Here is an 18696-nt window from a genome sequence, read left to right as displayed (position 1 = left end):
GATTGTTCCTTTCATGATAAAGTCCTCAGGTAGGGCTGTGGAAAAGACTGTCCTGATACGTTGGTCTGGACTGAGCCCATGTATCACTCATTTAGGCCTCTGAAATCGGCCTTGTGCTCTGTTCCAGCACTTGGCCTGCCGACCTATAATCTGCCCTTCCACCTTTACATTTCTGAAAAAAAGCTCCATAGCCATGGCCGTCCTGGCCCAGGAGCACGGTGGCAGTTATCGCCTAGTGGCCTACCTTTCCAAAACTTTTGATTCGATAGTTCAAGACATACTGGCCTGCTTACGCGCCGTGGCTGCCTCGGCCCTGCTGCTCACTGACGCAGAGAAATCGGCATTGTCCCATCCCAAGGTTCTTCACACTTCACATCAAGTTATTAATATTCAGAATAACATTCAAACGCAGCACATGATGGCACGGTGACATTCGGGCTATAAGGCCATTCTCTGCGCCACTCAGAATTTAACCATTAAATCACACCTGCTGAGTTCACCTGCTAATCTGTTACGATCGCTTTTGACATGGCTAAATCATTCTGATGACTCTATGCCCCACGACTGCATGGAGGCTATCCTTGAGTCCTAGAGTATGCACGCTGATCTCTCTAGCATGCCGCTCAAAGGCGGCTGTCACGTTTTTGTAGATGGCTCATGTTTTAAACCGTCTGACTTCGAATTTTCCTGTGGTTATTCTGTCTGCTCTCTGCCCAACCTCATTTGGGAGGTTACTCTCTCCCTTACAGGTCTGCTCAAGTAACTGAACTGATGTCATTGACCAGGGCCTGTCATCTATTCCGGGATCAGGTTGTCACCATCTGTACTGATTTCCGTTATGCGTTTGGAGTTGTTCATGACTTCGGTAAGATTTGGCACTCCAGGGGGTTCCGCACCTCGGAATGTAAGCCCATTTCTAATTCAGGACTACTGTCTGCACTTTTGTCTGCATGTACACTACCAGCTCGGCTGGATCTCGTAAAGGTCAGAGGTCATGACACAACCTCTGGATCTGACACGGCATCTGGCAATGCCTTAGCGGACGAGGTTGCATGTTGGGCAGCTGTTAATGCTCCCTCATGCCCATACGCTGTATCCTCGACATGTGAAGCTGTCCCCATGTTTTCCCATTGTTTGGTACCGACTGATATCGATCTGCTTTTCTTATAAGCTCGGGGTACACGACAGGACTGCTCTCACTGGGCTGATCAAGGGTGTAGGCCTGATAAAGATGGACTGATTCATGACTGGGAGGGGCGTATAGCCCTTCCTAAATCTGTTTTGCCATTTCTTGTGCGTCATTTTTACGGGATTTCACATGTTGCACAAAGGGGGAGGAGTGATTACTAACATTCAAAAACAGTTTTGTATACCGGAAACACGTAAAACTGTAAAACTCCTAGATAGCTGCTTAACCTGTGCTAGAAGCAATCAGGGTAAAACACAAGCCAAACATGATGCCTTGCAGGCTCCTGAGTATCCCTTTCAGTGTCTACAGATAGACTTTATGCACATGCCACCTTGTGGTCAGTTGAAGTACCTGCTGGTGATTGTAGACAGGTTTTCCAAGTGGACTGAAGCATTTCCTTGTTTTAAGGAAGACACATGCACTGTGATTAAAATCCTAGCCAAGGAGATAATACCGAGGTATGGTGTGCCTCGGGTAATAGATTCAGATCAGGGACCCTGTTTCATTTCCTAGGTAACTCAGAAACTATGCACCTACCTAACTTTTGACTGGAAGTTTCACATCCCTTATCATCCTCAGTCATCTGGCATTGTTTAGAGAATGAATCATACCTTGAAAGAATGGAAACAGGATGGAAACAGGAAAGAAGTGGATAGATGTACTGCCAGCGGTGTTGTATGAGATCAGAATGATGCCCAGTACCATCACCAAATTGTCACCATTTGAGGTCATTTTTGGTAGACCATTTATCACCCCATGGGTCAGAAGTAATCCGGGTGTTTCTCATTCAAGTGATATGAACGTGATCCTGGCGGACTACACCCAAATGTTGATTGAGAAATTGAACAGTGTGCATGGTAATGTCTCTTGCACTCTCCCTCTTCCCACATACAAGCCTACTCCGTTTATTCCAGGTGACTGTTTTTGTCAAATCATTGAACCCTCGGAAAGTTGGTGAAGCTGCGTATGGACTCCCAACAACCATGATCGCAGTGACCCAAACCGTTGTGCTAACATCGGGATCAGCACAGTAGATACACAGCAGCCGGCTGAAGAAATCACCAGTAGCTGACGCTTCCGACAAGCCAAATGCACCTTAACACATTCACATATAGTACAAAATTGCACCACACACCAAGGAAGTCCTCTTTGGCCCTGTATGTCAATACACTTTAGCATTGGTATTATAACTTGATAGATATCCTATCTGTCTATTAACAGATAGGGGGTGTTAGACACTGGAACCTTTCTGTCTTCAGGCACCCAACGCAAGGTCTCTGCCTGTCAGCCATGACATGGCGGCTTGCCCGCGAGCTGGTCTCCCCAGATGATCTGCTCCCTGTTCTTATCTCCTTTACTCCCCCACCTCTCTCTCTCTCTCTTCTCTTTCTTTCTTTCTTTCTTCTCTCTCTCTCTCTCTCTCTCTCTCTCTCTCTCTCTCTCTCTCTCTCTCTCTCTCTCTCTCTCTCTCTCTCTCTCTCTCTCTCTCTCTCTCTTTAAGCACAGGAGTGGCTCATGGCGGGCACAGGAACAGCTCGTAGCTCGTTCACGCAGAGAACATCTAACACCTTAGAACATGCCTCACTTTTCCCTGTCATTCTGTAGATTTAGACAGTAGATATAGAACACATATATCCTCTGTGCTTTTCTCAGTAAAGTGGAACTCTCTTGATTCACTTCCCTGGTGTCAGTATCTCCTGACTTCCTTGGATTGATCCGGTTACAGAGGACGGAGAGCAGAGGGGAACTTGGAGGAGATCGAACCTGAAGGACTGGTCACTTTCAACCAGTTTGTAACAATGACCATGTTTCATAACCATTCATAATCCTTTCATATTCATAACCATTCATACACCTTGACAGGCAAAAGGTTCAGAAACGGATGTAAGTCATGTTCTAGGATATTCTTTTAAAAGAACACCATGTTCAAAGATAAACACTGTACAACGGAGATTGCATAATTTATCCAGTAGGGGGAACCTTTATGTTCGTTAGTTGTATTTGTTAAATTAGTTAGAAACGGCCACGACGACCACCTCTCGAAACGTCTCATAAAAGTTTTAACTCTTGATACTTGACAATTGTTTTCTCAGAGTTTGGTTGGGCTGCAACATCTTGACTCCAAAATCGTCGACGTAGTCCGCTTTCACGTAAAGCCATGCACAGCTGAGATGAACTAATGGATGTTTATGCACGGACATTTAGGTTGCGTACGCTGCACTATTTTTGAATGCTTGACTTATCGTCTGCTTTTCTGGAGTTCATCGTAGGCTATATTATCACACAATGAAGGGTAAGCACTGGATTTTTCTTCCTTTTGTGACTACTGTGATATTTGACTTCATTTGACTTATCCAGTACTAGAATATTGTTCTGCCTTAACCCAGCAGTGAGGGCTGTTCTTCTGATTGGAATATGGATCCTGGTGCAGGAGTGGGCGATGTGCCTTAGTAGTGGAGAGGAACACTCACGTCAAACAGAAAATGGTAAGTAGTATACAAAAAGAGAAAGATACCGGGCAACACGTGAGCAATCGGAGCAAAAACCTGGTTAAATTAAATGGTTCTTTACACTGATGTTGTTTTGAGGAGTAATGGCCATTTTTGAGTTTCCTAATTGCACACTATAAAACACACACACACACACACACACACACACACACACACACACACACACACATATATACATATATATACACACACACATATATATATATATATATATATATATATATATATATATATATATATATATATATATATATATATAACTATTTTAGCCAACATTCTGTACACAAAAACTCATTAGAGGTCAAATGATCCATTCAAAAAAACATACTATACTAATAAAAAAAAGTACTAATATTAAAATAAACTAAAACTATAAAGAGTAAAGAAAGCCAACATTCATGGCTAACATTTTTTACGCCAAAGGTATGTCTGGGAGCTAAAAGGCATGTCTGATCTTGAATGGGCCATATCTGTGTCGGTGCTTTCTCTCTCGGTTTAAATGACCTTTTAAACTCAGAAATGGCAGGGATGTAGAGCGTCGTCATATTTTTTATGTTTTGGAGAATCAGAATGATGATTTGGTGTTTCTAGTAGCATTTTACTGCATAAATGACATTTGTTTGCGTTGCCAGTTGTTCCTACAGCAGCAATGAAGTCAGGAATCTAAAAAAAAAAAATTAACAACATTCCCAGACCTTCAGACCGTTTAACGACTGAGATTATGATTTACAATATAACAGTAGTCTGGCTATTTCTAACCCTCTCCCTAGAATTGTCCTTTCTTATATTATGTATTTTGTTTCCAGTGAATCCTTGTTGCTATTACCCTTGCCAGCACTGGGGCATTTGTGTGAGATATGGGCTGGGTAGATATGAATGTGACTGCACCAGAACTGGGTACTATGGAGAAAACTGCACTATCCGTAAGTGAAAGTCTTTTAAAGTCTTATGTACTTTCTTCTTCTTGTGCAGAACATTTTATTTTCATTCTGATTTTAGTTTAATTCTGTGAATATATACCTGTGTAGGCTCTTCAGAAAACAATTCTAAATTGTCTTCTCTGTGACAAGGGCTGTGTAATAATTATGACAAGCTCATGTTAGATGAAAAAGAGGTGCAATTGCTATGCAGTTTACAAAAAACAAAAAGACTACGCACCCATAAACATGCTGTGCTGTTAAGCACCAGCTCTTGTTCACATGCTACTACTCTGAAATAAGTGGAATTGGATTTTAAACCTTTACATGGAAGTTCATAAGTCTGAAAAACTTTAGAACCAACTTTATAATTGTAATATTGTCCATGTTGGCGTTGTCTGATTTTAGTTTTGGAATGTGGACCATCAGACAGCATGCAAATCTTGTTAAACAACCCCTACCCCATTCATCACTGGTTTGGCTTTTGACCGTAGGATCACTAATAGTAGCATGGTTGTGGGTGTTGAACTGGAACAACTTTAAAAGGCATAACAGTGTTGGCAAGAATTTGGCATAAGTCAGTTTCACTGGTGGTTTGACAATAGGGCTCCATCTAAAACAATATTCAGCTAAGAATGCACAGTGTACTGTTAGACAGAAACTGACCATTTATCAAGAGCTACGGGATGGCTAACACAAATTGTGCACTGCAAAATACAGGTAAGGCACGTCCACAAGGTGTACCTACAAGATATGCGTGCTTGTAAATGGAGAGTGTCTCCATCGTAGGCAGAATATTCATACAGAATATTCAACATATGCTGTTCTTTTGGTCCAATGACCTTTGGTCAAGCATGTGTTTAGCGCATTCGTACAGATGCTGTCGCACACAATGACAAAGATGCACCAAGTGTCTGAGGGTTTCTGAGGGTGTTGCTTTTCTCTTCTTCCAGCTGAGTTCTGGACTAGGGTCTGTGAGCTTCTGAAGCCCAGCCCGGATGTCATGCACTACATCCTGACTCACTTCCACTGGCTCTGGGATATCATCAATAACACCTTCCTAAGGGAATGGCTCATGCGCACAGTACTCACAGGTTAGTGGTCCAAGAGATAAAAACACATGATTTCTTCATATCTTATTTAATGTCACTTAGGGTTCTTACACGGTGTTACTTGGATTCGGACCATATGGTTCTGTCAGTTGCAGGAAGTGTTTGTTGCAAACATGTTCAGTATTTTTATTTTTTTTTTACAGGGACAGCATCCCAGTTCTAGTTAAACAATAATATCAGTGTAAGTGGTCAGAGTTGGCTAATTTGATCATTTTGTATATTGGATGGATTAAAGCTTTAACAGTAATGTATCATTAAGTGAAGAGTAATTAAACATATTTGAGGTGAAACCCACAGGCTAAAGCAACAGGCTAAAGTTCCCTTGACATTTTGGATAATGTCCAGGAAGAATTCTGAGAAGAATTCAGTTCAGGAGCATTTGACTTATGGGGCTACCCGAGAACTCTGAGACTCCCAGTGTTGCGTAGTAGCTTCTCGCGTAATGTAAGCACCGGGCCATGTTCACCACCAAACATCCCTTGGCTCATGCTGACAGATGCTTCGTAGCTGATGGATGTCAGTCCAGGTTTCTGAGCAATGTCCAAGATAAATATTTACAAAAGTCTGTAAAGAACTAGTCATCATCTCATTCCTGACTAATTCACTTGGTATAAGTTAGAATCTGTTATATCCAAGGCTCTGCATCTGTGATGAGAATGTATGCAGCGAGGATTAAGGCCTTAGTGACTCATTGGCAGCTGCCAACTTTCCAGTTTAAATTTTACCTTAAATTTTAAAATGGCCACTGCTGTCTTTTAATACTCATTTTTTGCAGTGTGATCAATAAATGGTGTCATCACATTACTTTGGAATATATTTCACACATTGGCTGAGTCATATTGTACATTCATCGAATTAAGGTTTCCACTATCTGAAAGTGATATGATCTTAGAAAGCCTGCCTGTGATTAGTCGCAACCCATTCAAAAAGAATAAGATCAGCAGCTAGGCCCGCATCAGGTTGCTTTCATGCAGCTGCATCAAACAGTTTTCATGCTCATGTGTTTTAGCGTGTAGACCATATTTTGATGGTATTTACAGTTCTTTTGGACTTGGATGTACTGTCAGCACCTTTCTGTACTTTTATGCACAAGACTAGAGTAACTGACCTGTTGCATCCAATACACGACTGGAAATTCAAGGAGGAAATTCAAACTAGCTCCTGAATATCATTGTTGCATTGACCTCTCTATGGCTTTTAATTCTATTTAAACCATGTTTACATGCATTATTTAGTTTAGTAACAGCCATTGCATGTTTTGACACTAGTATGCGGTGCCAGTTGATTTGGCTAGTTCCAGATCCCTGTACCACAATTATGAGTCAGTCCACATAAGATGCTGACAGGCTGTTAGTTTCTCCAGAATTACGTATCTCTCAGGTTTGTGAAGACAAATGCTAGCCATGTTGCATTTAAAAACATTTATTTAATGACACTTAACCACTATCCTATATAGTTTGCTATCTACATAGAATAGTATAGCCTGCAATGTGAACCCGCCCCCCATATCGGCCAGTTCCTTGTAATTCACCATTCTCAATTCAATTGCTCCTAGGAAAATCAGCACACGTAAGCGCCTGACTTAGAAGGGCATTTACATTTTTTGTTTTTTGCAAATAATCACATCTGAAAATAATATTTGAATGTTCACATCAGAACTCCAAAGGTGAGTTTGTGCATGTCTAAAATACAAAAAGTGCAATGTTCTCATTTTATACGTCTTCACAGCGACAGAAAAAGCACATGTCTGTTCAAAGTGTACAATTAATACATTTTAAATGAACAGTTTTATATGTGATAGCTAGGAGTTAAAAAGGACATTATGGGACGTTGGTGGCTTGTAAAGCACCAGCATTCTGGCCCAAGTCCACCGGTGGCTCGTTTTGAGCTTGTAATTCACTGTGTGTGTATAGGGAGGACGTGATTGCGTTTTATCCATTTCTTGCATGTCTGTGCAGTAAAGTGAAGGTAAACCTAATTGTGCAAGGTTTGCCGTTTTATGCAATATTCCTGCCATTGAGGCGACTGATGCCAGAGCAAGTGGGAAACCAGTGAAAGGCCTCACGTGAGCATTGTTTCTTTTTCATTTTAACCGGGTTGGTGTTCCCCTGTAACTTTATTACTGTTGCTGAGATGACTAAAGGCAGAGTGTGATGAACCCTTGAGGACTAATGGTGATGCTAAGAAGGTGTCCAGATGGTAAATAACTGCCTCTAATAGGGGCAGTTAACCATACAGGAGTGTATAGTAGCCATTGTTTCGTTTTGTGCTTGTATGGTTTTGTAATCTTTTTTTTTTTTTTTTTTTTTTTTTTTTGGTTTTACAATATTTTCTGTTTGGGGTTTTTTCTCTAAGGCCTGCCATTGTAAACCGAGGTTAAAGTCTCAGTGTTGCAACCCAATGGTGTGTACGAGGACTGTGTATTTGTGTTTTTTTTGTCATGTTCTCCCATACGTACACACACTCTGAATTACGAGCTCAAAATGAGTCACAGTTGGACTTAAGGCACCCCGAGAGCTACCAACACTGATGGGTCCTAATGCTCTATAGTTCATCTAACATTCTACAATCTTTTTAACTCTTACCGGTTACATAGGTTGTGGTTTTTTTTCATCTTTTTTGCAGGCCAGTTAATCTTTTTTCCAGACCAGTTCTCCTGACCCAGGGGGTTAGTGAGGGGGAAAAGATTATGGCCACAACTGAATACAGCAGTTCCACTACTGTGGAGTTATTCCTTATTGCAGGCTCATCACCTGGGAAAAGCTAGCGTAAGATGTGTCCATGTTTTTTAACCTCACCTACAGTATTGAATTTTCTGGGTCTTGCACCAACCTTTTTAAGTTTTGGAAGCATGCACTATTTAGAAAGACCATTCTTGCTTTGCTTAGTTAGTTTTCTCTCTCTCAAATATTTTATTTACTTTGACTAAATCACTATACTTAATCTCCTGTTAAGTACTTCTACAGAAAATGATACAATTCAGTTTCTTACAGGAAAAAAAAGATGTAATCATGGTTAGCAGCTGTTGGCTCCTTTGAATAAGTGAAGATGGGTGATGTAATAGTGGGATGCTGGCTCTCTGCTGTGTGCAGCTGCAGATATTTTCAATGTTCACAATGTGCCACAATCTCAGCATCAAACCCATGAGGACTCAACACAGTATATCAGAGGAAGCCAGGTTCCAATCTTTGTATCCAGTTGGTAATGTCCACTGCGCTTGTGTGCTCAGAGATAAATAGGACCAAAGCTGTTACACAAACACAGTGTTATCCTTAAGTTAAGATCAGCTTTTGTTGAGAGTGAACATTTAAGAAATGAATGTAAATGTTCTCCTGTGTTGCAGAAAGTATAAAACCACACATGTCCACCTAAGGGAACATGTTCTTAATCTAGAGCACCTCTACCTCTGTCCTACTGGAATAGCACAGTCTATACTGTGAGGAGCCTGGGTGGGTTGTAAAGCGCTCGTGCGGATCTGTGCTCATTGATATTGTTCTCTTGTATCCTATGAGTGCGTGCAATGTACTGGACGAAAAGCCTCTGCTGTCATAACATCCTGCCCGTATTTACCCAGTCTTGGTCCTGGTGCTCGCAGACCAGCTCCCTTTATCACTTCCTCCCTTAATTCTGACCGCTTTCCTCTGCTAAGACACACACTGGCACGCAAGCTTTATGGCCCTCATGCTCCGGCAGTGAGGCATGTGTTCGCGTGAATAGTAATATAGCTCTGTCATAAGCCACCTCACTCTTGAGCCAGTGGAGCCCCCGTTGCCATGGTGTCAGGTATACGCCACAGCAAGCTTTTACGTTCCTTGCAGTTCTTGCATGTTGCCAAAAGTGACGGGTCATTGAGCCTTTCTGCTACCTCTTGCCACCTCTAGAGTTGTGCATAGGAAATCAAATGAATTCAATATGGACCAGCACAGACTAGACCACCAAAACACCATACATTTCAGTCAGTAAGAATTTTGTGTTTATTTAATTGTTAATAAATGTCAGAGCAAATTTCTGTTTATTTTGTTGACATGGTAATGGGTATATATTTTGATACTTCTGTAGAAAATGGCAAACCATAATGATGAAAGGTTAGACATTTCTGGGCTGTTTGCCAATGTGCCAGCAAAGGGTAACAGGGTAATGCAGTAATTCTGTGATGCAAGTAAAACATTAAAACATTCATGACAGAGACAAACCAATTGTTTCAGTGGGTTGATATGATGATTTGTTGCAAACTAAGTTGGATGGAGTGTTAAGAATTTTCACATTTATTCATGGAGGCAGATACCCACATGCGTTTCCCTTGGTTTAAGAACTGCATCATGCTTGCAAAGAAATAGTATCTTAAACATGAGAATGTGCTTAAACATGAGAAAACATGAGAAACCATTTAAGAAAAGTTTTGTTTGTCATTTTGTTTATGTACTTTGTCTATGGAGTTATTTTTCATATATTCAATATATTAGACATCGAGAGAGAATTCCATGTATATTAAAGTCAATTCATATGTTTGACATCTGTTTTGTAGATATTACAGTTATGAACCTCTGTTCACAGTTCGAGCCAACCTAATTCCCAGCCCACCCATCTACAACTCCAAGTATGACTACGTGAACTGGGAGACATATTCCAATAACACCTACTACATGCGAATCCTTCCACCTGTGCCAGTGGACTGCCCAACGCCTTTAGGGACCAAAGGTGAAAAAATGACCAAGGCTCGCTTGTAGATAAATGCATACATCAGACTACACCAGGCTACAAAGAAATGAGTATTGCTTTAAAGCTGTAAAATGAAAAATGTTGTGGTAGGGAAAGGCCTGACACAACTGCACCCTTAATATAGCCCAGCTGCTTGAGTTATCACTTCATTTCTGCAGGAAAAATGCAACTTCCAGACCCAAAGTTGGTGGTGGAGAAGTTCCTTCTGAGGCGGAGCTTCAGGCCAGACCCCCAGGGAACAAACTTAATGTTTGCCTTTTTCGCTCAGCATTTTACTCACCAGTTCTTCAAGACCCACAATCGTGTGGGACTAGGCTTTACTAAAGCTCTGAACCATGGGGTGAGTCCTGGATAGCATCAGGGACAATGCTTGATGGTTGTTGTCTTTAATGGAACATATAAAAGGTAAAAGAACGGTTCTTTTGCCTTTGAAAAGACATATTAAAGATTCTCATTCACAGCACGTTATTACTTGCACTGAAATGTAGACCATCAGTCAGTTATTTATTATATATATTCAAAAATCTAGAATTGTATAAAGTGTAAATATTTACTGCACTGGTTTAGTTATTTTGGGATGGGTCTGTCAATGACCACTTCAAAAGGGAAGAAGAATATTTTCTTTACAGCTGTTTAAATTTCTACTGGTTAAAATTTGCGCACAAACTGCAGTCTCCAGTATTGTTTAAAAATGTTTTTGTTGGTGAAGCTTATCTATTGGATTTTGTACATAGGTGGATGCTGGCCATATTTATGGGGATAATCTTGAACGACAGCTGATGCTTAGACTTCACACAGATGGGAAGCTGAAGTACCAGGTACCGGCACTGGTGTGCAATGCCTGGAATGTTTGGCAATCACCCAGTGGGATAGGTTCACCAAGCCTCAGAGCTCATGCAACATGCATCAGTTGGAGGCTCACCAATACTTGGATGTGTCTTTGACATAGCATTATACACTGGCAACTACGCTCATGGCAGATTTTGTTCATTGAAATTGTTGCTTATCAGTCTTGTTCAGTAGCTCCGCTATGCAGAACCTCTACTCATAAAGTTCCTATGTAGTCACATCCTGAAAAGGCAGTTTGTTTTCTCAGCCTGGCACTACTTACTGGTTTGTTTGTACTGATAGCAGTTTGTTTGTACTGATAACTGCTTAGGGTTTCTGATGAGCCCCAGTGATTAAATATGAAACTTCATATCTGAGATACAAGCGGAATGATGTAAGTGTCTATTCATTTATGGCATAGTCACATACTAGGTCTGCATAGTAGGCATGTTAGGAAGGATGGTGAATTTCTAAAAGAAAATGCGTAGAAAATTTACCAGTAGAAAAAACTTTCAGATTTGTTGTTGTGTTGTTCTGTGGATTTCACTGCCACCAGTTAATATACTGTGTGTTTACAAAGATGATAAACGGAGAGATGTACCCACCTACTGTGGCCCAGTCGAAGGCAAACATGAGCTACCCTCCATCGGTGCCCCCAGATGAGCAGCTGGCAATAGGCCAGGAAGTGTTCGGTCTGCTCCCGGGCCTGAGCATGTATGCCACCTTGTGGCTGCGTGAGCACAACCGCATTTGTGACATCCTGAAGCGAGAGCATCCCACCTGGGATGACGAGCAACTTTTTCAGACCACCAGGCTAATTATTATCGGTAAATGAACTACCAGACTTATTATCTATAAATGAACTACCAAACCAACAGACTAATTATTATCTGTAAATTAAGTTCCAGACCAGCAAACTGATATCTGTAAATGAACTACTAGACCACTAGACTGATTATCAATAAATGAATTATCAGACTACCAGAATGATTAACCCTAAATTAACCACCAGACTGTGTATTATCTGTAAATAAACTACTAGACCATTAGATTGGTCATGATCTATAAATTGATTAATATCCAGGCCACCAGACTGATTATAAAACCCCCTCATTATTTCCATGATGGTATTGTGGTAATTGTGCATGTGTGATGCAAGTATAGCAATGTTGAAAATCACCAATAAACATCAACAAGAAATTTGCAGATCATTGGAAAAATGAAAACTAAATTTAACATGTAAAAGGATTCAAAATGTCATAGCCAGGAACTGTAATATTGTTTCCTTTATGCGGTCACATAAATGTTCTTATTTTTGTGCGTATGCGTGTGGCTGCCACCCCTCTTCTCCAGGCGAGACCATTCGGATAGTGGTCGAAGAGTACGTGCAACACCTGAGCGCCTACCGGCTAAAGCTGAAGTTCGACCCGTCCCTTCTCTTTCGCTCACAGTTCCAGTATCAGAACCGCATTGCCGTGGAGTTCAACCAACTTTACCACTGGCACCCGCTCATGCCTGACAGCTTCTTCATCGACGGCGCTGAGATCCCTTACTCACAGTTCATCTACAATACCTCCATCCTTATGCACTATGGAATAGAGAAACTTGTTCAGGCCTTCTCCACTCAGCAAGCGGGACAGGTGGGCTTTTGCACAGAGGTGTTCTAAGCTGGGTGATGCACGACTGTAGTGTTCGTATTGTATTTTATAAGGGCTGACTATTGGTTTCAGAAGCTCCTTCAGCTTTAATATGATCCCTGTCAGCAGTGGAGCCTGGCACATGTATTCTTTTCATTCCTGACCAATAATGCTCTGGTCTTAAGCTTTTTAAGCTTCTCAATGATATTGGCAGAGGCTCATCTGTTAAAATACTGTAGATATTCACCAGATATTCACCATTTCAGGGCATATTCTTTTATATGTTCAGTTTAATAAGTGAAGTAGATGAAAGGCCTCTGGCAAACAAAAACAACAAATAAACCCCACAACAAATTATACTGCACTAAGCTCTTGAACAGATACCAATGGTATTATTTTCAAAAAATATAGAAATGTGTACCTCAAAAGTGACACCTACCCATAAACTGTGAATCCACCCAATGGTTTCAAAATATTCTTGTAACTGATATGTGGTTTTCCTTTTAACTGCGTGAGTTCCTGTTGATGTGGCAAAAAAATATAGGCTGCATAAATGCCTGTACATAGCATGCACAATCTAGAAACTACACATACAGTATAAACATTTCAGAATACAAACATGTACGCCTCTCCACATGCATTGACCTAGGTCAAAAGCTGTCTAATGTTTTCTACATAGATTGGAGGTGGTCGTAATATCCCCCAGGTAGTGAGCAAAGTAGCTGAAGGAGTCATTAAAGAATCCAGAGAACTTCGGCTTCAGCCATTCAACGAGTACCGCAAGCGGTTCAACCTGAAACCATATACATCCTTCTTCGAATTCACAGGTATTTACACAACTTACTCATGTAGTACCATCCTGGTATAAAGCAATAAGAATGATTTCTATATATCTTGCTTATACATATCAGATCTATGTGAAATATAAATTTATATCTAATTCAGTGCTTCCAAAGAGTTCCTTAAAACAGATTCCACACTAATTTCACACTCTCGTATACACCAGTTATGGTAACACACCTGTGATAACATAAGGCATCTTCTTGGTACGTGAGATGGATTTTTTAAATTATTATTATTACATTAAATATTATATAAACTCAGTGGTTCAGATTCTTCAACTTCAAGCCAAAACAAAACAAAAGTGAGATATGCATATGAAGCAACAAAAGATAAAAGCCAGAGTGATCACACCCTTTTCAGCCCACACCAGTTAAGGCATCAGCTGTTTTTACAGTACAATTAAGTTTAAATGAATAACCGTATAGTCATAACAGCAAAGACTTCCCTCCTGAACTTGGCACTGTGAGTATACGAATTTGGTCAGAGAATGAGTGATCCAAGTCCTTAGTTACTAAGCGTGCATCTTCAGTGTCTTTTGGTGAAAGGAGAATAGTATTTACACCATAGGCACTCATGAAGCATCTGAGCAGCACTTCTTGGTGGGATGGTGCAATACTCTCATAGAGTGAAAATACTGCATTCGTACAGTAGATCAAAATAGTGCATTCAAATCTGCAGTGCAAAATTCTTAGTTCGATTCAAATTTGCTTTCTTGGATTCACAAATTCAGTTCTATTCAAAGTCCATAACTTATTTTAGGGCAGAAAGCATTCCACAGGTTATTGAACAATACAGACAGTAAACAGTGGACAAAAGCACATACCGAGGAGGATCATACCCATAAATAATACAAGAAGAATATAAATTATAATTGTCCAGCTTCATAAATGAGGTGATTTGAAGGTGAAGTTAAAAAGGAACCTATTGCCTCTTTCCCAGGCGACGAGGAACTTGCTCGTGAGTTGGAGGAGCTATACGAGGACATTGACGGTATGGAGTTCTACCCAGCCCTGTTGATAGAGAAGACCCGGCCCGGCGCCATTTTTGGCGAGAGCATGGTAGAAATGGGCTCACCATTTTCCCTGAAAGGACTTTTCGGAAACCCTTTATGTTCACCGGAGTACTGGAAGCCCAGTACATTTGGCGGTCAGACTGGCTTTGATGTGGTCAACTCGGCATCGTTGGAGAAACTAGTTTGCCTGAATACTAAATGGTGTCCATATGTATCCTTCCATCTGCCTCCATCAGGCTCTCAGCAGCAACAACAACAACAGCAACCCCATGCTGAACTGTAGCCAAAAATGATAGCAGAAGATTCTCTGTCTCGTAGAACTAAGATAAATACAACTGTGCTGTTGGAAACGCTCTGCGCAAAATGTATGTTTGCACAGTCTGCAGACTTGTGGATGTAAGAATTCAGTTATTCTATAGTATTAATATCTTTTTATAAATAGTAAGTTTCAAAGAGCCTGTTTATGTAGATGTGAATGGAACAATGCCAAATGTTTTTATATAATGACAAAGTGGCCAGCCTTGGGAACACTGCCCCTAAACACTCTGGTATAATCATCTTTAAGTTGGTATAGACCACTATAAGGCAAAAAAAAGAAAAAGGACTAAATGTTTAGTTTTTGGTTTTTTTTTATTTATTTAAAAAAAAAAATACAGTAAAGATGATCAAAGCTATATTGCTTTTGGGAGACCAACCTTTAGAATGGATGCATTTTGTACTGAATGACTTTTGGATTGACTTTAATACTTCCTTAAAGAAGGCAGGGGAAGTGAGAAAAAGAGGAAGCTATACTCATTTCTGAAGTGTCTGAGAGCTGAGTCACAGTTGCAGTTGAGGTTTCAAAGGGTTTCAAAGCTGTGTCAAGCATAATGTCTTGCATATCACCTAACCTAGTTTACAGTGACGATGCCAAAAGAGTGTAATCCACTGTTAGCTGCAATCTCTGTCCAGTCAAATATTGAAGTGTTGTTCTTAAAAAAGGGTGAAGAGTATTAACATATAGGCTGCTAAAGATTAATTTCTGATATGTGATGGCTTCCAGTGAAACTCTTGTTAGAAGTAGCAAGTCTTCCGATGTACTAGTCAGTTAAAGATGATCAATTGGGACCAGTCATTTGTTGAACCTCACTGAATGATAATTTGGCAGTCATTTCTTTCATTTTAGTACACAACTGTCATTTTAAAATTAAGATAGCTAGTTGTAATCAAGCAGGTGAAGAGCATAGATTGTAGACTGTTAATTGAATTATTATTATAGATTATAGATTGAGTTCAACAGATTATAACTGCTTTTGATTTCTTTCTCTCTTTTTTTGTTAGTTTATTTGCTGAGAGACTACATTTGTTTTTATTGTTGTTCAAAGGTGTTTGTTTACCTTGGTATTATTTCTCCTAGTTCAGTGATGTGAGAATAAGACAGTGTGTAGTGAAACAAATGGATAGACATATTGTGTACCATGAAAACGTCCTAAACATAGAGGAAGATGGCCAAAAAACATTTTCACCACAACATCTGCATTTTATTGCAGGCATAATAAAGTTTAACTCTTATGAATGACATACAGGTTTCTGTGTAAAACCTTTTTTCTCTGTAAAATGTCTGACTCATTCAAAAATTGTAAATAATATCTGGAAGAAACACTGGCCCGGTAAACAAATATATTAACATAGAGTTTTATTAACTGTTATTAACATGTTTAAAGATCTGAATTTCAAACTTAACACACAATAACTGGATGCCATTGGCATTATTTAAAGTAACATTTTGACTGATGTAAAATATTTTTGTACGAGCATAAAACACAGAATCAATCAGTAGAAACGTAGAACAGCCTTTGGTAAATGTAAATATAACAGTCATATTGATTTGCACTAGGAAAAATCACCTAAACTGCAAGAGTTGTCATCATTCCCCACCTACTAAACCATTTAAAATAATGCAGAATATGCAGACCAGTTTAAATAGATTAGTGGTGTCCATTCTCTAAAATCACCTATTTGCTTCAAGTCCCATTACTACTAAAAAAAATGCTACATTAAAAATAATGAAAACATTATTGAATTCCTTGTCATTTCCGCAGTACTAGTATAGACACAAAATATGTTAAATATTCTTGGCATTAGTAGAGAGTTAAAAAGCAACTGGTACTATCAAGCCTGATTTTATTTTGCTCTTCCAAGGAAATCTTCCACACATTCACTACAACCTGTCATAAGAGCCATAATAATACCAGAGAGTGAAAAAAGAGAGAAAAACATCAGCAACTTCAAACAACACAAGAAAAGAAATGGCAAAAAGAGTAACCATCCAGCAACATTCCAGCAAAGTGACCTACATCTATTCATAACCGAGGACTTGGTGAGTACAAACCCTGCCATGCTCATTTATTTCCCATGCTGTGTGGAAGCAGTCGTTTGCTCGTGCTCCAGCCTGGAGCTGCTCTGACGCCCAGGGGGACTGAAGGTGGAGCAGGGGGTGGGATGGTCGGAGCTGGAGGCCGATGGGTAGAAGCGCACATCCACAGCTACGGAGGTCATGCCCAGGGAGATACAGTGGGAGAGCAGGAGGGGCGAGGAGTTGTGGGAGATGCTGATGCTGTGATGGAGCGGCGCCGAGCTGGGCTCGCTGGTCTGCAAGGTCAGCGAGGAGCGGAGGCCCTCGGGTGGCTGGGATTGGGCCGGGGGTGATGGCGAAAGGGCCTCCTGGGATTGGCTGAAGTCCCGGCTCCTCCAGTCCTCCAGGCACTGGAGCTGGATGTCAGACTGCGGGGAGGGTATGGCCTTCCCTTCCTCGAACGAGGTCTCTAACTGGGACATGGAGCCACAGATCATGGCATTATGCTTTTGCTACGTTTGCAGTATGGAGTTTGTTCCAAGAACAATACCAGCTGGGGTGAAAAACTATGTGCTAATTGTTTGATATTGTTTTATAACTGCATTATGTAATGCAATGATGAGACCAAGTTTGTGGTCACCTTAGTTTGTTACTATTACAATAATATTAAGGAGTCAATCAAAGATTTCACACTAACGAAGGTTAATGCTTTGGTGAGGATTTCATCCTCCTGCATCTTGGTTCAACAGCACACTTGTAACATTAGATGTCCCTGACCTGCTCCTCCTCAGAGGTCTCAGGATGTGATTCCACTATGACTGAAAGGTCTCGGATGGGCTGCACCTCCTCTTGGATGTCGTCATAAGATGGCTCCATCAACAAGGTGGATGGACTGGACAGTGGAGGACAGGCTCTTGTCTCCGACGTGTTCGGGCTTTGCTCAATAACGGCAACCATATTGTCATCCTCAAACGCCCTGAAGGGAACAGCAACTTTGGTGTTAGAAAACAAATGGCAATTCAATCAGGTGGTTGTAAATTTTAGCATGACAGGTACTTTACACTAAAACGTCACACTTATATGTCAACAAAACTCACCTGTTATCATATGTCCTTTCAACTGCTAGACGCTCGCCATGTCTGCATGGACCCCCAAGACCTCGCAAAGCTGCAGGAAAACAGTATTAGTGTTTTCACATGAACTTTGTCACCTGCTATTGGAATGATTATGGGTTACCCAAATATATGGATAAATTCACAAGTCATCAAGTGCTAATTGAATCAGACAAGTTCGCCTCTTACCCCCCCGTCCTGTGGGAACTGCTGCAGGGTCATTTTGCCGAAACAAGGAATAGAAAGCCATGGTGATGAAAATGAATGCCAAGGAAACTCCCACCCCTACCACAATGGGGATGTCATGTTTTTCAAGCACAGGTAACCAACTCTTTTCCCTGAAGGTTAAAAAGGAGAGAGTAAGAAGCCCCAGCAAATTCTCAAGATGACATGACAGACTTGTCATAGGGGACACTTGGATCTCATTTTTCAAAGCTCCCAAAATGTGGCACTATGACAAAGACATTACCAGTATTAGAAGC

At 40.7% G+C, this 18696-nt stretch overlaps 2 protein-coding genes across 3 annotated transcripts; one reads left to right on the top strand and one right to left on the bottom strand.

The window, feature by feature from the left end:
• Positions 1 to 3180: 3180 nt before the first annotated feature.
• Positions 3181 to 16327, top strand: LOC145655942 (prostaglandin G/H synthase 1-like). 2 transcript variants are annotated; one of them, XM_081709405.1, is made up of 11 exons: positions 3181 to 3482; positions 3577 to 3675; positions 4506 to 4622; positions 5570 to 5710; positions 10283 to 10426; positions 10606 to 10787; positions 11182 to 11265; positions 11856 to 12102; positions 12629 to 12915; positions 13592 to 13739; positions 14695 to 16327. In XM_081709405.1, the coding sequence occupies exons 1-11, from the start codon at positions 3476 to 3478 to the stop codon at positions 15048 to 15050; spliced, it is 1812 nt and encodes a 603-aa protein (XP_081565531.1). In that variant the 5' UTR covers positions 3181 to 3475; the 3' UTR covers positions 15051 to 16327. The 2 variants fall into 2 exon arrangements, with proteins under 2 accessions (XP_081565531.1, XP_081565532.1); XM_081709406.1 differs by having other exon boundaries at positions 3182 to 3482; positions 3580 to 3675.
• A 137-nt stretch (positions 16328 to 16464) lies between these two features.
• On the bottom strand, positions 16465 to 18584 carry LOC145655943 (uncharacterized). Its single transcript, XM_081709407.1, has 4 exons — positions 18404 to 18584; positions 18200 to 18269; positions 17880 to 18078; positions 16465 to 17575 (listed from the first exon to the last, which is right to left on the bottom strand). Exons 1-4 carry the CDS (start codon positions 18462 to 18464, stop codon positions 17153 to 17155), a joined length of 753 nt encoding a protein of 250 aa, XP_081565533.1. The 5' UTR covers positions 18465 to 18584; the 3' UTR covers positions 16465 to 17152.
• Between the last annotated feature and the right edge of the window lie 112 nt (positions 18585 to 18696).

The sequence above is a fragment of the Electrophorus electricus genome, unplaced genomic scaffold (genome assembly GCF_041902795.1).
Source record: "Electrophorus electricus isolate QZ-2024a unplaced genomic scaffold, ASM4190279v1 Scaffold406, whole genome shotgun sequence".
Taxonomy (NCBI): Eukaryota; Metazoa; Chordata; class Actinopteri; order Gymnotiformes; family Gymnotidae; genus Electrophorus; species Electrophorus electricus.
The sequence above is the reverse complement of the archived record's forward strand: the minus strand, read 5'-3'. Positions and strand labels throughout refer to the sequence as shown.

What these genes read in the sequence shown, in the direction of transcription:
- LOC145655942 (XM_081709405.1), top strand. An exon ending in CATGCGCACAGTACTCACAG is followed by an intron (nt 5,711 to 10,282) that starts GTTAGTGGTCCA and finishes CTCTGTTCACAG; the next exon opens with TTCGAGCCAACCTAATTCCC. An exon ending in ATGGGAAGCTGAAGTACCAG is followed by an intron (nt 11,266 to 11,855) that starts GTACCGGCACTG and finishes GTGTTTACAAAG; the next exon opens with ATGATAAACGGAGAGATGTA.
- LOC145655943 (XM_081709407.1), bottom strand. Translation starts at nt 18,464, where the DNA reads ATGGCTTTCTATTCCTTGTTTCGGCAAAATGACCCTGCAGCAGTTCCC. An exon ending in AGTTCCCACAGGACGGGGGG is followed by an intron (nt 18,270 to 18,403) that starts GTAAGAGGCGAA and finishes GTTTTCCTGCAG; the next exon opens with CTTTGCGAGGTCTTGGGGGT. An exon ending in AGACCTCTGAGGAGGAGCAG is followed by an intron (nt 17,576 to 17,879) that starts GTCAGGGACATC and finishes TCCATGTCCCAG; the next exon opens with TTAGAGACCTCGTTCGAGGA.